The sequence below is a fragment of the Chroicocephalus ridibundus genome, chromosome 3 (genome assembly GCF_963924245.1).
Source record: "Chroicocephalus ridibundus chromosome 3, bChrRid1.1, whole genome shotgun sequence".
Classification (NCBI taxonomy): Eukaryota; Metazoa; Chordata; class Aves; order Charadriiformes; family Laridae; genus Chroicocephalus; species Chroicocephalus ridibundus.
Genome location: NC_086286.1, coordinates 78848009 through 78868595, shown reverse-complemented (window position 1 = coordinate 78868595; position 20587 = coordinate 78848009). Strand labels below are relative to the sequence as shown.

Here is a 20587-nt window from a genome sequence, read left to right as displayed (position 1 = left end):
TTTATTTATTTTGGGTGATAATATGCAGTATTACTTTGCTGTAGGATTTAATATCCAGCTTGGGCAATTTATAACAGCACCATCTCCTCTTATGCTTTAGGTTGTCCGAAAATTTAGAAGCGTCTTCTGCAAAGAGCAGACAATGAGAAAGTTTCCAGTTTATGACGCAGAGGTTTCTAGGTCAGAGAACTGGGGCATGCTAGATTTGGCCAGGGCTTTGAAAAAAAGAGCCAACTGGATCCCTTTTTTAAAGGTAATTATGAGGAACTTTGCTTTTTCACTTCTGTTAGTCCTACCAGTCTTCAGGATGTAGCAGGATACATTTCAGCAATTAAAGTCTAAATGTTTCTTTTGACAAATAGAGGGGTGATTTTTTTTCATAATTCAGGCCTTATCAAACTACTATATTTCTGTATAGTCAAGAGCACCTTTTCGTATCTGTTGAAAATAAAAAGTGAATGTATTGCACTTTTCTTACTAAATATTGCCTTCTATACCAAAAGCATTCATAAATTTTGTGGTTACTTTTATGTTGACCAGATTAAGCCTAAAGTGGATCCCTGGCAGCAAAAGCTTTTGATAAAACTGAAACAATGGAAAAAAGTGGATAAACTGATGGACCTTCATTCAAAATGTGTAAAGGTAATATAATTTAAAGTGATTTAATTTAAAGGATTTTAATTTCTTTATCGGACACTTCCAGGGAAATTGAAATGTCTAGAGAAAGGTTGCTTCAGGTTTATGTATCATGTGTATATGCCCGTATTCATTAAAGATTTATTACTAAGGTGCGATAGAAATATTTTTCCACCTCTTTTTCAGTTCAGTGGTTTCAAAAGGCAGCTTGAACACTTGCATAAATATTCAAAAGCTCTGAAGTTCACCTAAGTCAGGTCAAAATCAGCCCTGGAATTTGTGTCAAAGGGATTGCTCAGAACAGCTTTCTTTTAATGTGACCAAGGTTCAGACCTGTGCTCAAAAACCAAGTCAAAAGACTCCTATAGAGAAGTACAAGTCTCAAACTTGCTAGGGCACAATGTACAGACTGTCTGTGCCCCAGTGAGAGGTTACTGAATATTTCTCTATTTTGGTTCTAGCTTCACAGGTTCTCTTGATTCTGGTGATACATTGCCATTTTTGGCCGTTTTGAGGATGTCCTGCAGGAGAAACTCTGCCATCCAGCCTCCCTGGAGAAATGGCAACGTGCATTCACAGATCAGGCCTGCTTTGCATCCACAATGAGCCTGAGGCACCCCTAACTCCTCACATCATTGTCTTGCAAATAGTGGTCATCTGTGAAGAGTAGTATTCCTTTGTCCTAATTGCATCTCATTCACTGAATGTACTTTGCAGGTCTGACTTGCGTATTCCCAGTAAGCTCTGCTCATTCATGCCTCCTGCAAATGTGTGGATGAGCTGCAGGGCATGATAGGCTGGTCAGGTGTACTGGGGTCTTGCCACATTTTTCCAGTGAAATTTTAGCAGGTCTGGTATCCTCATCTGTAAAACTGGTCTAACAGTTCTCTGCTTCTCAAGGATGAGGAGAACTAATGCAACTAATTGAGATGGTGAACTGCTCGTATAGGACTGGATCTGTGTAAGTATCTCAGACACCAAAACTGCTCTGGTTATCAGAGGGTGAGATTGCTGCCTCTTATCCCCCAGCAGAGCCTGAAGCACTATGAACAATAAGGACACTTTGTAGTTCAGCTCCCAGTTTTACGCAGGATCCAGAAAATAATTCCCTTCTCTGAAGCTATGGAGTTGTCGTACCCCTATGTGCCCTCTTCTGTCATTAATCTCATTCCTGCCAAATGGAAAGTCCTTGGTGAGCTGTCTCTTTCTTCCTTTAGTACCGAGTGGTGTTGGGTACACCAGAGCAGCCTAAGCCATGTGTCCAGCTTATGTGTCACCAGGTTCCTTGGTCTTCTCTCACCAAGGAACCACTGCTGCAGTCCATCCAAATAGCAGTGTCCTTAGGCTTGGAGGTCCCCTGCTGTCTAGAAAGTGGGTAATGGGCTGTCGCAGAGCCCCAAATGATGATGTGTATGGCTCAAGTTGTGGGAAAGCCTTGATTTGACAGCCTTGTGGGGGCTGCTGCCTTCCTCGGGGATGCTAGCTGGAGAGGGTAGGAGGAGGCTTTCCATCTGCATGGGGACTGTGGATGGCATGGGGCAGAACAGGGGGGAGGGTGTTAAAAAAGCAACCAAAACAACATGAAATCGCCCAGAAACAGGCAGAAGCAGACAGTGCCAGTTCAGCAGGGTAGAGCCCTCGGTGCTCTGTTGTAGCCATGGACTGCATGTGGGGATGGTGGCTGCTCTTCTCTCCAGCTGTCCCAGGATTGCTTAGGATCCCATCAGCCTCCTGTATACTCTTTAGGTGGCTACTTGCTTTGCCTACACTTGAAGCCGACCTGTGTGAAACGGCGACAGGGAGCCCTAGTAAGCAGCTTCTGTTGGGCTGAAGGCAGGAAGATGATAAGGCTGTGCTGGAGCAAACTGCCCTGTGGCTTGGGAAAGGGAAAATGGAGGCTCCTGGCTTCCCAACCTGCTCAAGCCTTCTCCAAGCCTCTTCCCACTGCCTGGCTTCTGATTTTGTGTTTCAGTGTCTAACAAGCCTGAAAAGAAATTTAACTCTAAGGGAACAAAGGTGCTTGGCAATGGAACATGGGATGGTAATGGTGTTTAGTAGAGAAGCAGTAGGCGTTGACATCCATCCAGTAAGAAAGTGAATGAAGGAAATGCTGGGGAAATGAATAGAAAAATAATTTCAATAGGGTTTTATATTTAATTTACATTTTTATTAAAGGCTGCTTTCTCCCTGCCCCCGCTCCCCTTTTAATGGTTATTTTTTTTCCTCCTGTGTTAAGCAAGGGTCCATTTGTTTTGACTTTTCAGCATCTTTGTTCAAAAAAGATGATAAAGATGAGTCCTATAAAGCTCCTGATTTTAATCCCCTTAGAATTCCTGTCAATGCTTTGCTAGAATTCATAGCAACGGAATTTTACTGATGCCAATAATTGCTAAAGCATGACCATGTTCTTCAAATTCTACTTCTGATACAAGTGGCAATTAAAAAAAGTACTGCAACATTAGATATGTATTTTTAAAATTACTTTTTTACTACTAATAATTTCGTTTAACCTGTTTTTTTGGCTGTATATATTTGTATAGTAGTCTGTATATATTTGGTCTCCCTGGTTCCCATTTAACATTCATTATTTACTTTCATGGATCTCACAAAGCATTGGAGAGAGAACTGTTTTAAATTGCAGAAACCAGAAAGTAGATTTGTAGACTTTGCAGTGGAAGTTGGCTTTACAATATTTTAAATAATTGAATGGATTTGATTTTGAGGATACTCGTAGAGAGGTTTGCCATTTACAGTCTTCTTTTTTTATTTAGGACTGAAATAAGCTTTCTTTTATGATCCCTGTTTTCAGAACTTTTACCCATGCCAGATATTTCACAAAGAAACCATTCTTTCAAATCTTGCCACAGCATGTAATTTTTCTGGAAAGCTCGAGCAAAAGCTGTCATCACCGCTAACGAAAGTAAAAATGGCTCTGCAGCTCACTGAGACAATGAAGAAAAGATAATTCCCCTTGTTTTATCCATAGTGGCTTGCTCACCAAATATGATATGTTTGGGTTTTGGTCAAGAAACACGTACACCTCCTTATGGGTGAAGGGTAACAGGAAAGGAAAGAGGGATTATCCAGTAGTCCCTCCCCTCCATAAATCTCAGTTAGAAAAAAACTTCTTTTGCGTTCTTTCTTACCTGGTGCATTCCCTCCATATGCTGTGACAGGCAAATCTGTTTCTGCATTTTCACCTTGGAGAAGGTGCAGCAGACAACTTTCCCAAATAAAGGAGAAGCAGTAACGAGTGGTGCTGCAGAGGCTCCCTCACTAGATGCCCTGAATTGACCCAGACTCCCTGCGGGATGGGGGCTGGCACGCTGACTCATTTGCCTTGTGAATCTTTTGTCTGTATTTCGTGTGGTTTGAAACAAGGTCTCCGACATGGAGAGGGTGATGGAGGGTCTGCAGGAACACGTGGCAGTGTTGTTCAAACCACATCCTGCGCGGTCAAGTTCTGATGTTTCTACTCACGCTTCAGGACAGCAGAGCTACAATCACGTCTGGAAGGAGATCTATAAGCTCCACCAGGTACTTAGAAGGGGAAATGATGAACAAAAGTGAATTCACATTGTCAGCTCTGACAGAGGGCTCCTCTAACAGATTTCAGTTTGGATACCAACGTTCCCCTTTTTCACAATTCAGTCTCCTGCTGCTGCTGCAGGACCTGCCCAGCTGCAACATACGGTTGCATGCCCAAGCTGCATACATGATGTCTTCTCCTGCTTGGGGCTCACTAGCTGCTGTGCAGCCACCAGTCCAGTCATAGCACAAGCAGCGTGAGGTTGCACCGACCTAAAAATAACATGCGTATGTGCTTGTAGCAGAGCTGGGGTGCAAATTTGGCCACAAGAGATAGAAGCGCGCCCAAACGTTTACTGGAGAGTGTGGTATTAGGGAATGGGTTAGCATGTGGGTATGGAGGACAGGGGAGGAAGGTCGGTGGCATGTCTTGGTTATTGGAGGCTGTCCAGCAGCCGAACACCTGTGGACCTGACAGCAGATGCCTGCTCTGTGCAGGGGCAGGTGTGATAGCAAGTTCCTCCTCTTGGGGAGGAAGCGGCATTTGTGGGCATGGCCTCACGGATGTTCAGAAGCTGCGAGAGCAGAAGCTGTGAGAGATCTTCAAGTTTTGTAGAGGAGAAAAAAAACCAAACACAAATGGCCTAACTGGCAAGGTAGTGAATGAGAAGTAGGACCTGCCTTGCTGGTATCTGGGGAATTTGTAGTAACTGTGCTGTGCCTTATGTGGCGAGCTCTGTGACTAATCCTCTGAATTTGAAGGTATCCCTTTGAGGAAGATGGCTTTGATTCCCTAGTTCTTTATTGGCCTTCTGACTCAGAAGTTGTTCACAGCTGCTGCTTTCACAAGTATAAAAGCATTACACACAGAACTGTTACATCCCAGAAGTTCCTGTATCTGCAGCCCCGTGTTTCATTTGGTTCACTCTACCGCTGCCTGCCTGCCCGACCGCAGCAGTGGGCCCTGGTGGCAAGTTAAGAAAGGACTGAACAATGTCCTTGCCCCGCTGTTGTTTTTTTAAAGGGGAAAGGCCTCAGCTAGTGGAGCTGGGTGCAGCCCCAATGTTAATGAGAAGTTCTTGCACCCCTGCTCTTGGCCAGGACCAAGCAGGGCAGCGAGTGATAAAGGAGCAGGGGAAAGGGAACAGAGGGAGAGGGACAGCATTTAGTCTCTCCCCATTCCCTCTTTCCTGCTGATTAATTGGCCCCAAGGCTGATACCAACTCCGTGTTCAAAAATAAACCCACATTTTTCTGTCAGGAAAAGCTCCCACGTGTGAAAACATACAGTTCTTCCTGCCTCAGGCTGACACTGCCCAGGAAATATTTGATTACTTAATGAAAACTTCAGGAAAAAAAACCATTGGGTTGACTCATGCAAGCTACATGATGATTAATGAAAAAAAGGAAAGAAAACATGATTGCACTCTACATCTTCTCTCAAGTGCACTAAGTCCACGACCAGGTTGGGAAAGACTACCTGTCTGGGGGCAAGGCAAGGGACATGACTGATCTCAGCAGCATTAGGTTAATTAAAAACCTAAATTTGAAACAGTCTAGTCATGATGGTATAACAAAGCTAGAATTAGATCCTTCACAAAAGAAATCCCTGTGTTTTTAAAATAAAAATTCAGTTGCTACCTTTTTCTCTCATTTTGCTGGCATTTTTCAGACAGCATTGTCTGTAGCTTTTTAAAGTGGAAATTTTTAGTGGAAATGCTTCATCCCATGCTTAGTCCATATAAGTATTGTGATATTTAAGAGATGTACAACAAATGCTGTTGATTCAGGAAAATATATCTTCATTCTATTTGACCTCACATTATTTTAAGTAATAGAGATTGAAGGACCTAGCTTTCCTAAAATATTAGAAATTAGACCTTTGGAGTCAATGAGGGCAGGAGGAGTGAGGACCATCATGCTTAGTAAGGATAGAGAAATCAGTTAACACATACAATCTATCATTGCAACAATTATGTAAAAAATTCCTTGTTTGACAGTTTGATATCAAGGTTTGTACGTCTTGAAGGAATTTTTGGAGACAATAACACTCAGGTCAAATTGCAAATTTATAGAATAGCCAATGTAGTCCTGAGGTTATCTGTGTCACTTCTATGAATAACTTTGTTAGGATGTCTTATGTTGAGCAGGGTGAATTTGACAAGCACCAATTTGTGAAGATACATTTATAGAATTTTCTCTAATCAGAAAAAACTATGCCAAAATCAATGCTATAAACCCCTTAACACACTGAAAAGGGTTACAACTTACACCATCCAAGTTCAAATGAAGTGTTAAAATCAATTGGGATAGAGAAGTGGGTTAAGAGGACAAATTTTTCTTATGTACTTGATTGTCTGAGGAAATTAATTGGATAACGCCTGGTAAATCACTGTCCATGATGTTCCACAATTAATAAATACTGTGTGACTCATAGTGATCCTCTCATTTACGCTAGTACTAATGCGAGTTTAATTTCACTGATGTTGTTGGACTAACTCCTGATGCACATGAGAAGGCCTCGATGGAGCTGATAACAAGGCAGGTAGAGCTGTTTTCCTGCTTGCTACTCTTCTGCTACTCTTCGTAATACATTGATGAGTGTGCTGGAAAGAAGTGAGAAAAAAAAAACAGGTAATGAATTTAATAATTGAATTTAATATACAGAATGTTAGCTAAACCATTTAATATATGCTTGTGTTGGGGGTGTTGTGTATACATCACAGTAAAATTTTTCTGCAGCCTAGCCTGATGTTACTTCTTTGTTGCCACACTATGATTTTGCCCCATGCTTAGCCTATGAGGTGCCAGAGCCCAGAAATCAGTTTTTCTTTTGTGGCAGGAGGAAAAAGGATGGACTAGGAGGTCAGACATGTCACTAGCCATAGCTGGGTTCAAGTTCTGATGAACCAGGTGTTCTGAATTTCTTTGGAAAATTCCTTGATTTGACCCTTGCTGCGGTCTTGTCTTTGGAATGGGGATAGCTCTTTCATACAGCACAGGGACTGCCTCTATGAGGATAAAACACTAAAGACTGGAAGCAATCAAATACTGTGGAGCTATATGCCATGATAATTTCACTGCTGGCTGGATTATGAATCTCATCCAGTATGGCACTTCCTTTCTTTTTCTTTTCCTTTTCTTTTGATAAAGCCTATGCATAAAGCTGTCAAATAAGAATCGTGTGCATACTTACCACACCAATTTTTAACTATGTGTGTTGGAAATAGGAACTAACTACTGAGGATAATAACACAGCTGTGGCTTACAATGGGGAGGATGTAGGAAATCTCAGCTCCAGTAAGCCTCTGGCATCCTTCAGAAAGAAGAATGAAAGAGGGTAAAAAATTGTTTATATGTATATATATGTATGTATATATTTAATAAAACCTGAAAGAAGGAAGAATAATCATATCAAGCTACTGTTTCTCTCTGACAGAAGCAGTAGCGCTATCCTTTTTCATTATTCCATACCACAGGTTTCCATGACAGTCAGTCCCATAGGCAGCAGCAGCCTTCTCTTAGACAACAGACATAGCAGAACTGCCTACTTTGGAAAGGTTTAGAAATCTCCTTGAGTTGCAAAAATCTGATTACATTTTTCCTGTCTGGAAAACAGGTATAGTTATACGGGCAGCTTGCAGCTGCTAGGATTAGAAGAGGGCGTATCGACTGCCTATCAGGAGCACGTGGTGAGGAGAGGAGCCTACTTGTCCCTTCTTTTCTTACGTCACCTGGGACTCCGGGAGCTAAAGGTAAAAAACCTCAACATAAAATCTGCAGAGATGACAGTTCATTTTTTTTTTAAGAGGGGAGCTGTCATCCAACTGAAAACGCAACTGTGCATTTGCTCCGGTTTGTTTCAGCAAGTGTGCCTGGAAATCCTTAACTACTTCAGGTCTGCGGAGAGAAGCCTGACCATCAGTACCGCCGGCCTCTCCTTCAAGGCTGGCCACCTAATTCCCAGTGCAGAAGACACCTCCTGGGTCAGTGCTGCCAAAGGAGGAACTGGTGCTTTTGGTGGCTTGAGTTCACAGCTGTATATTCACTACACGCCAGCGGTCTACAAGGTGAGGTACCACCCAGCCTTTAGTCTCCCAAAATGTGTGCTTCGACAGGACTACCTACTCCAGTTCTCTCTTCCATGCAAGCTATGTTGTGATCAATTACTGAATCATCTGAGGGATTCAGTGTAGCTTGTTCCTCAGATGTCTCTGAGGAACCCCAGAGAACCACGTGTCTCACCTTAACAGACGAAATACCCGTGTTTACCAGTCGTCTGTAGCAAACCTCTGAGAAACTTCAGACACATAGAAGTATAATGTCAATACTGCCTGCCAGATAAACATTTACTTAGACTGATGCTGCTGGCTGTGCTTAAACTAGGACCTTTGTAAGTGTAGGGTTATCACACAGAGTAGATGTTCCTGAGATATCTGAGGCATTTTGCAATTTATGTAAATTCTTGTTTAAGTAACGACTAATGAATTCTAAAGTGTATTATTTAGATTTAGTTTAGGACTTACTGGTTTTTGACCTTGTATGAGGGCATGTGTCTGAAGTGGTATAATTATTACGCTTAAGTTCACAGATTGGAAAAATAATAATTCAAATTAAATTCCTAAGGCCTATCAAACTTTGGTTTCCCCAACTTTTTTTTTGGTAAAAAATACTGAACAGAATCAATACATCAGGCTGAGATTAGTGGTTTGATGTTATATAGCATTTTGTCTTTTGAGCTGTAGAATTTCCTTGCAGTTCTGCTACCTAACACTCATCTCAAAGTTCTCATGTAGAAAGCCTGAAGAAGCACGATAGTATTTTAATAGTTTTTCTGACATTTTGAGTTCACATTTATTTGTCATTTACTAAAAACTTGTTTGTTTGGTGTTTCTTTTTCTGAAAAAAAATACAGAACCAAACGCGGAAGCCACTTCATGGAAGACTTGTTGCTAGAACCAAAAAGGAAGTAGGCTTCCTGCCCCCATTTGTTGCTTATGTGAAGATTTCAACTCCTCCCCCCCCAAAAAAAAACCAAAACCAAAACCAGAAAAAATTTTTATGTCTCTAAACATAAAAAAATCTAAACCTCTTTGAAATGTGAAATGTGTGGGGAGGACACGGAGTTGATGATATTTTTAAGGTATCTTTACTTTTATTTCTGATATGGACACATTTATCCTTTAAAAATCTAATCAATTAAAATTCCAAAATGAAAATCTACTTGGAACTAGAAAACTGTGATTTTCCACTTAAGAGATATGGAACTGAGTGGTCCAGCATCTTCAAATTTTTAAGTCAGAAAAAGTAATTTAAAAGTTTATGTTTTCCAATGGGAGGCGTCAGTTTTGCAGCAAGCAGGCATTGTGACGAGCTCTCTTTCTGAACTATGCAAAATATACATTTATTTTCATTCCCTTTTTTTCTGTTGTAGAAGAAATGATGCAAAGATCAATCCTGACCTTCCATCTAAGCACTCTCTGTTCTGACGATTAACTGTGAAATACTTCAGAGACCCCTAAGCAATGAGAGAGATGTTATTTAACAGTGGCCACTCCTTCCCCTGGACTAATACATGGACATGGATATATACACTTGAACTTCAACTAAAGCTTAGATAAATATTTACTAATCCCATTACAGTTTAATTGGCAAGAAATTTAGGAGTAGGGGCAACAGTATTTCCTTAACAACAGTTTCTAATGTGGTGGTGTTTTTTTTTTTAATATATTGCACAGACTGTCTCTCAAGAACTGAAACAATAATAAAGCCATTTTACTGGCAAACTAATTGAGACCTATCTAACATACTCTCTGGCTAGTGCTATAAACCCAAAGCATATGGCATTTTAAAAAAAATACTTTTAGCATCCAATCTATGCCCAAAATTGGAGGTGTACCCATGTTATGAATCTCTCCACATTGTAAGCTGTGAGCCCGTGTGAAGGCTCAGCTCACCATGTATCTGAAACTGAGATTCTGAGGCAGCGTTGCACTCTCCCTAGCAGACTGCTTGGGATGGAGATCATCAGAGGCGTGAGTTCCAATAACAGAAGGCCCTGCAAAACAATGCATTACATCACAGAATCACAGAATCACAGAACGGTAGGGGTTGGAAGGGACCTCTGGAGATCATCTAGTCCAACCCCCCTGCCAGAGCAGGGTCACCCAGAGCAGGTTGCACAGGAACGCGTCCAGGCGGGTTTGGAATGTCTCCAGAGTTGGAGACTCCACCACCTCTCTGGGCAGCCTGCTCCAGTGCTCTGCCACCCTCAAAGGAAAGAATTAAATAAAACTCTTTTCTGTCCCCTGTTGAGATTCAGCTTGGAAGAAAGTAAATAGAATATATGTAGGTGCATAAATTTTGCTTTATAACCCAAAAGGAATTTGTTAAGCCCCAGTAAACCTGAGCAGAGCTAGAAGAGGAAATACAAAACCTGCAGGCAAAAACCATCACGCATAAATATGCAGTTACTTGATTTGTTGCTATAGACATATAACTGGGTATTAATGTTTTTTATAGGCATAAGTAGTGTTTAGAAGGCTTGGGCAGTCTCTTTAAAATATGACTCCCAAAACAAACACAACAAGGAGAAAGTTTTGGTTTGTAGTCACATGCCCCTTCTGCACAATGCAGGAGTCTTGACTGAGATTTTTAGGAGTGGGACAGACCAGAAATCACCTGAAAAAAATCAAGAGCTTGAAAGTGGAGATATTTCAATGAATGTTCTCTGTAAGGATTTTTAAAAACAGAACTAAACCCCCTTTCTACCTAGTGTGGTGAAGTCAGCCCAGTACTTGCTCAGTTATTTACTTAAATCAAGTTGAATTTAATTGTTCTGTAAAGGGCTTTGATTTAACCTTTAGGAAATTCTGCACCCCATCGCTAAGAGCAGTGAAACAAATATTCTGGTCGGAAGAATAAGGGAAGAACAGCGAGTGCAGAACACCATATCAAAAAAAGAAAAGGAATCTGACCAGGCTTATCTAATAAGATGTTCAAATAAAGCATAAGTTTTTCAGGCCTGCCTCATTAACTTTATGGTAAAGAATGAATTCTGATACAGCATAGATCTGTGAAGCTGGCAAGCTGTTCTTCTCAGTACGATTAAATTTGACTAAGATTTCCATGACTAAAGCAAATACCTTTTCCTTTCTTCCATCCTTTCTTTTGATAGAAATTGAGGCATCGAGGTGCTAGCAGGTAAAGTTTGGGCAGCATTGAGGATCTTGTAAAGGCAGATATTAGAAGAGCAAGTGAAAGGAGGAAGTCCCAACACATTGTGCATCATTATTTGGCACTGAAGTGAGAACAAAGGTGCATTGCATACCAGGAAATAGTAAAAACAAACAGTGGAAAATGAGGAGCTTGTATTTGCTTGCTAGCTTCTTACAAGAAGAACCATTTTTAAAGGCTTCTATGGCTATACCCCTGTACCAAGTACTTATTTACACTGGGAGATTAACTTCTGTAATTATACACCAAGAGATGGATGTACGTAATTCCCTTTGTGACACCCCTAGTCAAGAAACAGAATATTTTGAAAGCTAAGGACAATTCTGCTGACTGCGGTACTGGATTCTTGCCTGGGGTGTTAACTAGTGACTCACTGCCAAGGTAGATGATTCTCTTTTATAGATGCTGATGTTTTTTTAGAAAGATAAGGTAATTGTTAAACTATTCTATTGAACAAGTGCTGATGTCACAGCAATTTGGGACATCAGTCAATAGGCGTTCCTTTTAATTAGTGTTAAAGTCTTTGTGTGTGCGAACTTACCTCCAAATCTTGCAAGTGTAACTTACCCAAGAAGTTTTTAAAAAATGTTGACTTCATATTTGAATATCAGAATTTGAGCTAAATTGGAAAAAGGGAAAAAAGTTTTACCTTAGTTCAAGAGCCAGTCTTCTCATTTTGATGCTTCTTGGTGCCTTTTGTGAATTTATATGCCTGAAGGAAAAACGAGGCACAATAGTAATTTCATACAGTTTGTCTTACTCCATGATATTATAAATGAAGCCACAGTGTAGGTGTTACCTGTAAAAAATAATATTTTGGCAATATTTTATTATATTGTTCTTTGCTTGTACCAAAATACCACGTTCCTTGGCCAGGTCCACCCTTAGGTATATTGATTATACAGAATTGCGATCCTTGCAGACCTGACTGCTTGTATCTCTGTGTCTCTTTTTCATGGCATAGGTCCACAGGGCTCAGTTCATGGAATTTGCAGAGGTGGAAAACCATGACGACTTTCACAGTAGTGAAGAAGGTTATATTCACACACAGGACAAGCGAGGGGTTTACATAATATATGATGTGGCTTTAGAGGACCTGAAGGAGCTTGAGAACCAGCTGCTGCTTGTGGCCAGCCAGTACATTGAGAAAGATAGAAGTAAGATATCTACAGGTCTGTCTACAGGTCCAAAAGACCTGTGATAATTTGGTTTGCCATTTTCAAGGTAGGCTGATCCTATGACTTCTTGAATCATTGCTGTACTTCTGCAAGACCAAGTGCTGACTGGATTTTTTGGACCTTTCTTTATCCTCCTAGTTAGCTAAGTGATGAATGTGTTACACAGACCTAACTGGGCATGTGGAATTGCTTGTCATATGTTGTTAATGTCACAGTTTTGCACTTATTCAGGGTCATAGACATCAAAGTCATCCTGGAGGGGAAAATAACACAGAAGGGACGTTTACTGATACAGTTAAGTAATATAATGAGCAAGCACATCTTCAAGGCACAGAGAGAGAGAGTCAGAAAAGAAAAATGTTAATTGTTTCTGAACGTCTTTTAATTAATGTATTAGATTGCTTTTCTGCAGAACTAGATTTACCTCCCACCACTTTTAAACTTTTCTCAGTTGTAAATAAGTTGCAAAGTATTCGATATTCTAGACTTCCTTTTTTTCTGCTCCTTTTTTTATAGTAAGAACTGGGTCGAGGCAGATTTCTAAAAAGAGCAGCTGTACTTCTGGAATAGTGAGGAAGAAGAAGCTTGTAATTGTAAAAAGTATGGGGGGGGGCCTTAGAAAACAGTGAGTAAATGGCACAAACACATATGATATTCAGAAAATTGCACAAAATATCTCTTAAATCACTGGAACTACTTTCTGTATTGATAGGATGTTTTTGATGTTTAGTGTGCTTCCCTAAAATTTAACGTTCTGATACAGAATGCAGGGCAGAGAGGAGGATTAAGATGACCAAAAACCTTTACAAACTTATGAATGCCTAAATGCCTGCTAGGACCTCCTTTGAAGTCACCTGAAGGTCTTCATTGTGGACCTTTTTCTGTGGCATCTTTCATATGAGTAGAGGCTGAGAGAGCTGTGACTGTTCTGCCTGGAGAAGGCTCAGGAAGGACCTAATCAGTGTGTATAAATACCTTGTGGGAGGGAACGAAGAAGAGGGAGACAGACTCTTCTCAGTGGTCCCTGCTGACAGGACCAGAGGCACTGGGCACAAGTTGAAACACATGAAATTCCATCTGAACACAAGAAAACACTTTTTTTACTGTGAAGGTGGTCAAACACTGGCACAGGTTGCTGAGAGGTCTGTGGAGATATTAAAAATCTGACTGGACACAGTCCTGGGCAGCCCACCCTATGTGACCCTGCTTGGGAGCAGGAGGTTTGGCTAGATGACCTCCAGAGATCCCTTTCAACCTCAGCCATACTGTGATGTTGTCATTACAGGAGGCAGACTACTGAATGAGTCTGGTATAGCAGTTCTTGTGTTTCGATCATTTAGATATCTTCATTTAGATAATGAAGATCACTTATCACCCTCACACAGCACTTGAGGACTGATCATGTACAACCTGTCCTAGTTCCTTATGCTCCTTCTTGTTATGGTCTCTTTCTGTGTGTGATGGACCCAAACACTTTTAATGCTGACTTCTCCAGTGATTGTGGACTTCAAATAACTCTTTTGTTCAGCTTTTGAAAAATAAGACACTTAAAGTCTGGAGCTGAAAAGTAGCTGCTGAAGCCTCTCCTATTTACCCCGTGGCTGATTTTTAACTCTGCAGCTCTAAACAATTCAGACTCACTCCACTTGATTTATCATTCATTGTCAAAATTAGCTCTAATTTAGATAGCATCACAACCAAGAAACCAAAAGCATCATTTCTTTAAGGGTTTCTAATGGGTTGCTAGTATAGAAACATTTGTAGTGATTTTTTTTTTCCTTCCTTCAAAGTCATTTTTGAAGTATGAAGACTGTCTTTTCTAATAGCAAGCCATTTGAAAAGAAAGCCCTCCCCTGGGTCAGCGCTCTGCTCTACTACACCTCTTTGTAAAAATTTATCTTTGAGTAGTCTGTGCTGCTTTCCTTTGATCTGAGAGTGAAGGTGAGGAGGTGAAGATGATCCCAACACAATTTGATGCTGTGAAAAATTAAGCTTCTCTTTACTTACGTCCCCTAGTTTTCTTGTGCTTTCTCTGGCTTTATCTCTTGATGTGGGTCTTTTGAACTCCAGCCTCTCAAGCAATCTTTGTTAAAAGATGATGGAAGAGATGTGTTTAAACCAAATGCCTGGTGCGCTTGTTCTTTGCCTTGCAGAATACTCTGGGCCCTCCAAAGCTTAAGGGACTTGAAATCTTTTCCTGGCCTGGGGTTCCCTGGCAAGCAAAAAACGGAAACCTGTGCTGTAAATAAAAAGAATTACCGCAAGCTCTGGGACTGTAGGCATGTGGAAATTCCTCTGATTGGCATCTGCTTGTTTTCTACTTTTTTTTTTTGTCTTAGGCAATGTAAGTTGTGAGCAATTCACTGGCAGGGACATCCTTGGCTGGGCGCACGCCTCCGTGGATCGATGTGCTGTGCTGCTTGACCTCTGGACCTGTGAAACTGCTCTCTTGGAGAAAAAATGCCAGGTACAGAAACTTTTCTTGGTCTTGAAAACAATGATTTGCAATCAGTTCACTTCAGGTTGTATAAGGTTCCCTTTCAACTGCATTTCCCATTGTGTATACACATGGATGCCAGAGCCCAGCAGCCGTGGGTGGTGGTGTGGGTTTCAGAAGCTTTGTGAGCCTGGTGCTGGGCTGGGTGCAGGGGGTTGGAGCTGCTGGGTGCTGTGAGTTTGGTCTAAAGGACCGCATGTAATGGCTTTTGCAACAGGAGAGAGACATGTTCTTACTGTCAGACAGCAGCCGCTGTAGCTGCTGGAAGCACTTCTGCAAGGCCTTAGGGAGAGTCATCCACCACTGGAAAAGATAATTGGGAAGGACAAGGCCATCTCCAAAGCAAAACTGCAGAGCGTTTTTTGCCCCTGCTTGCGTGCAAGGGAATGGAGGACATGCAGACTAGGAAGAACAAGGTCCAACCCGGAGGAGCCTGGGCCACCAGGAAGTCCAAGATGCAAAATTTCCCTGCAGTCCTGGCTGTCCCTGCTTTCTGGGGCTGGTGCAGGGAGCTTTTTATGGCTGTCACTAGAATTGTAATCATTGCATCTTTGTGAAGCCCAGGGAGGAGAGACTCAGTCTGCATCTGGCTAGGCCCATCATTTGGATTATCCTTTGTCAGAGGGAACCAGAGTGATATTTTGTATGTTACAGCATAAAAAAATAATCCATTTATTAATAAAACCTATATATGTGACTCTGTATTTGGAAAAATTTCTGCACCGAAAGGGTTATCAAACATTGGAACAGGCTGCCCAGGGAACTGGTGGAATTGCCGTCCCTGGAGGTATTTAAAAGACAGGTAGACATGGTGCTAAGCAAGATGGTTTACTGGTGGTTTTGTCAGTGTTAGGTTGATGGTTGGACTCAATGGTCTGAAAGGTCCCTTCCAACCTAGACAATTCTATGATTCTATGATAAATTTATTTCTTCCTTGTTAGTTAATCTGTTTAACTCTACTCCACTCTTGTGAGACCCCGCCTGGAGAACTGCATCCAGCTCTAGGGCCCCCAACATAAGAAGGACATGGACCTGTTGGAGTGAGTCCAGAGGAGGGCCACAAAGATGATCAGAGGGCTGGAGGCACCTCTCCTGTGGAGACAGACTGAGAGAGTTGGGGTTGTTCAGCCTGGAGAAGAGAAGGCTCCATGGAGACCTTAAGCAGACTTCCAGTACCTAAATGGGGCCTACAGGAAAGATGGGGAGGGACTCTTTATCAGGGATTATAGTGATAGGACAAGGGGTAATGGCTTCAAACTGAAAGAGGGTAGATTTAGATTAGCTATTAGGAAGAAATTCTTTACTGTCAGGGTGGTGAGACACTGGAACAGGTTGCCCAGAGAGGCTGTGGATGCCCCATCCCTGGAGATGTTCAAGGCCGGCTTGGATGGGGCTCTGAGCAACCTGGTCTAGTGGAAGGTGTCCCTGCCCATGGCAGGGGGTTTGGAACTAGATGATCCTTAACATCCCTTCCAACCCAAATGGTTCTATTTGAGCAAAAAAATCCATGATTTAGCATGGAGTTAATAAAACCCAACACTAACAATGCGTATTAAAAGATCCTTAGCTTTGCCATTCATAAGGGCTGCCACATATCTGGTGGGCTTTCTCCTTCTTCTCTCTGAATCCAGTCGTATGTCTTTATTTTGCCTTGGGACATGAAAGTATACAGGCTTTCTGCTCAAAGACTTCAGTCTTGAATGGTGAAGAGCAGACGACCCAGAGGAAGGGACCCAGAAGGAAGGGACCCAGAGGAGCTTGGAGGCGTATTTCTGCCTATGGGACTCACCAGTCCCAAGGCCAGTGCTGTAAGTGTCAGGAAATGGAAAGGAGCAGATAGTCCACTTCAGAAGCAGGGAGAAATGGCACTAACTGAGGTCACCTTCACACACTTGAAATGTTTTGTTCTCAGTCCTGGAGTAACACAGGGCAGGTCTCAAAATAGGAATGCTGGAGGGTGTTAGGGCATCTCCTGTGTACCACTGAAGAGGCTTTAAATAGAAAACCTTTTAAACTAAAATAGTTGTATGTAGTTTAGGAAATCTCCTAAGGCCACTCTCCCGTTTTCATAGAGGGGCTTTGTGTTACAGAGCTGTATAAAATACTCTCTAATTGCCTAGTTCACTAAGTTTCTGTTCTCATCCCAATACACTTTGCTTTCCATTACTGTACTATCATGCTACCTCTGTGAATCTACCTTTTATTTTTATCACGGGCCTTCCATTTAAGGAAAATTGCTTTCTTTTTGGAATAAAAACTCCCAGTAGAGAAGAATGAAACCTCTACAGCAACAATGCACTAATTCTCTTCCAAAACCATCAAAGAGTATACTCTTGAACCACTCTTACAACCCAACACTCTAGGCAGGATTAGATGTACAGATGTGCTGCTGCTGGAGGTCTTTTGCTTTTAGCTGAAATGAAATGGAAGCGGGTCTCACTAGCTTTATTTCCAGCTGGGACAGAGTTCTTTCTGAATGAGAAAATAATAGCCCTTTGTCCAGCAGCTGATACAGCTTAGCTTAGCCAATATAAAATTTGCTTATGGCTTGTTGCACAAGCACTGTTTTAGCTTCCTCCAGGACAGTTCAGGTCAGGCAGGTGTAAATCAGAGAACTTGACTGTTCCCATTGAAATCTGAATCTCAGCTACCGAGTTACCTCCTAAGCCCTTCTACATCTTCCTCTTCACAGTCTTCTGGTCTCAGTATGGAAAGTAACATGGATGCTTTTCTACTTCCATGTCAATGCAAAACAGCCAGATCTAGATCATTTCATATTGACATAACCATTAACATGACCGATTTGTCCAGAAGCAAGAGCACTGGATGTTCATATTTTCAATCCCCTGATTGCCGTCTGACCAAAAAGTACTACAATGTCATCTCAAGAGTTCACGTGCTGTCATGCTTGCCACATTTCTTTTTCTGTCCTAGGCTGTGGGTATGTGTAATGAAAATTTTTATTTAAATAAAACTTTACAGCTATTCTCAGTGGAGGAGCCTGAAGAGGGCATGCACCTTTGTACATCTTTAATTACATCTTCAATTAATTTGGAGTTTCTCCAAAAAATATAAAGTAACTCTGACAGTCATTGCCAAATGAGATAACAGAGAGTCTTGGATGAGTCTGCAGGTTTCAGGTTGGGGGAAATTGAGTTTTTCAAAGATACAAAACCAGTGTGTGTGCTGGAAAAGAAACAGAGAACGGATTAGAGTGGAAAGAAGTAGGTGTTTTTAAAGCAGTAAATACATTGTCTTGTTACTTTTTGAAGGGAAAAATGCACAGAATAAAAATCCTCATGCTCCAGTGGAAAAGCCCAAACATGTTAACTATGCAAGATTTGGAAGAAATTTCTTGTATGGCCAGTTTATTCTATGTTCTGTTCTTGAGCCTTCTGATGAAGTGCTGAGTAATATCCTGTGGCAGAAATAAGATGCCATCCAGGGTCACTGTTGGTTTGATACAGGTGGCAAACTCTGTGTGCAGAAATCTCTCCCCAACAAAGAATGAATATTTGGGTGAATAAACATTTCTAAATCTCTGAATATCTCTTCAGCTTCTAGATGTTTACTTTGAAGCTTACCAACATGCTCTGGACCCAGAGGAAAGATTTGCTTTGGCTCAAGCAATAATTGACATCATGCATAAACATCCACAGTTTGATCTCAAGCTTGAATATTTTGTCAACACCTACAAAGATGAATGCATCTGTTTACAACTTCATCTCCAACTGCTGAGGGACATAGTAAACCAACAAGTACGTTGAATTTACAGTATATCCATCTTGGGAAAGTAAGAAGTGAAATTCAGAATGGGAAGCTTTGATTATAGCCTGCATGGGTTTAAAGTGTTAAAATGGGTCAATACTAATTTAACAATGAAGTCTATGGATGCTGTGTAAATTGAAGGCCTGAAGCACAAGAACAGAAAGCTATCAGGAAAAAAAAAGCCTCAGGAAAAAAAAAGAAAGTTTATGATCTTTGGAAAAGGGCGTTGGCTACTTATGAAAAATACCAAGATGTAGCGAAGCTATGCAGAGCGAAAATTAGAAGAGCCAAAGCTCAAGCAGAACTCATCTTGGCCACCATGGTTAAAGATAACACGAAGAGGTTCTTTCAGTATATCAATAGAAAAAGGAAGACTAGGGAAAATGTAGGCCCACTAACGAATGAGACGGGCGCCGTAGTGGTGGAAGACACAGAGAAGGGAGAACTACTGAATACCTTCTTTGCTTCAGTCTTCACTGTTAAAGCTGTCCCTCATGAATACCAGGCCCTGGAGGCAAGGGGGAAGGTCTGGAGAGAGGAAGAGTTTTCCCCAGTAGAGGAAGACCACTTGGCCAAACTGGACATCCATAAGTCCATGGGCCCTGACAAGATGCACCCACAAGTGCTGAGAGAGCTGGCAGATGTTATTGCTTGGCCACTCTCCATCATCTTTGAAAGGTCATGGAGGACAGGAGAGGTGCCTGAGGACTGGAGGAAGGCCAATATCACTGCAGTCTTCAAAAAGGGCAGGAAGGAGGACCCAGGGAACTACAGACTGGATAGTCTCTCCTCCGTCCCTGGGAAGGTAACGGAGCGACTCGTTCTGGATGTCATATGCAAGCATGTTCAGGAGCAGGAAGTTATTGGAAGTGGTCAACATGGATTTACCAAGGGTAAATCATGCTTGACCAATCTCATAGCCTTCTATGATGTTATAACTGGTTGGCTAGATGAGGGCAGAGCAGCAGATGTCATCTACCTTGACTTTATCAAGGCTTTTGACACTGTCTCTCATAACATCCTCCTTAGGAAACTGAGGAAGTGTGGACTAGACGAGGGGACAGTGAGGTGGATTGAGAGCTGGCTGTGTGACAGGACTCAGAGGGTTGTGATTAATGGAGCAGGGTCGAGTTGGAGGCCTGTAACCAGTGGTTTCCCCCAGGGGTCAATACTTGGAGCAGTATTGTTTAACGTATTCAATGACCTGGATGAGGGGACAGAGTGTATGCTCAGCAAGTTCGCTGATGATACCAAACTGGGAGGGGTGGCTGACACCCCAGAGGGCCGTGCTGCCATCCAGCATGACCTAGGCAGGCTGGAGAGCTGGGCAGAGAAGAACATAATGAGATTCAACGAGGACAAGTGTAGGGTCCCGCACCTGGGGAGGAAGAATGTCAGGCACCAGTATAGGTTAGAGGTGGACCTGCTGGAAAGCAGCTCTGAAGAAAAAGATCTGGGGGTCTTGGTAGACAGTAAATTATCCATGAGCAAGCAAAGTGCCCTTGTTGGCAAGAAGGCCAAAGGAATTCTGGGCTGCATAGGGAAGAGTGTGGCCAGCAGGTCAAGGGGGGTCATTCTCCCCCTCTACTCTGCACTGGTGAGGCCACAACTGGAATACTGTGTCCAGCTCTGGGCTCCCCAGTTCAAGAGAGACTGGGAACTGCTGGAGCGAGTCCAGCGAAGGGCAACAAAGATGATTGAGGGACTGGAGCATCTCCCTTGTGAGGAAAGGCTGAGAGAGCTGG

General features: G+C 42.0%; 1 protein-coding gene across 1 annotated transcript in view; it reads left to right on the top strand.

Moving 5' to 3' along the window:
• Positions 1–4026: 4026 nt before the first annotated feature.
• The window catches only part of LOC134513749 (uncharacterized), a 33997-nt gene continuing 17436 nt past the window's right edge, over positions 4027–20587 (top strand). Inside the window, 7 exon segments of the mRNA XM_063330913.1 lie at positions 4027–4173; positions 7394–7503; positions 7783–7918; positions 8030–8233; positions 12364–12556; positions 14917–15044; positions 18632–18832. Coding sequence (XP_063186983.1) covers positions 4027–4173; positions 7394–7503; positions 7783–7918; positions 8030–8233; positions 12364–12556; positions 14917–15044; positions 18632–18832 — 1119 coding nt within the window.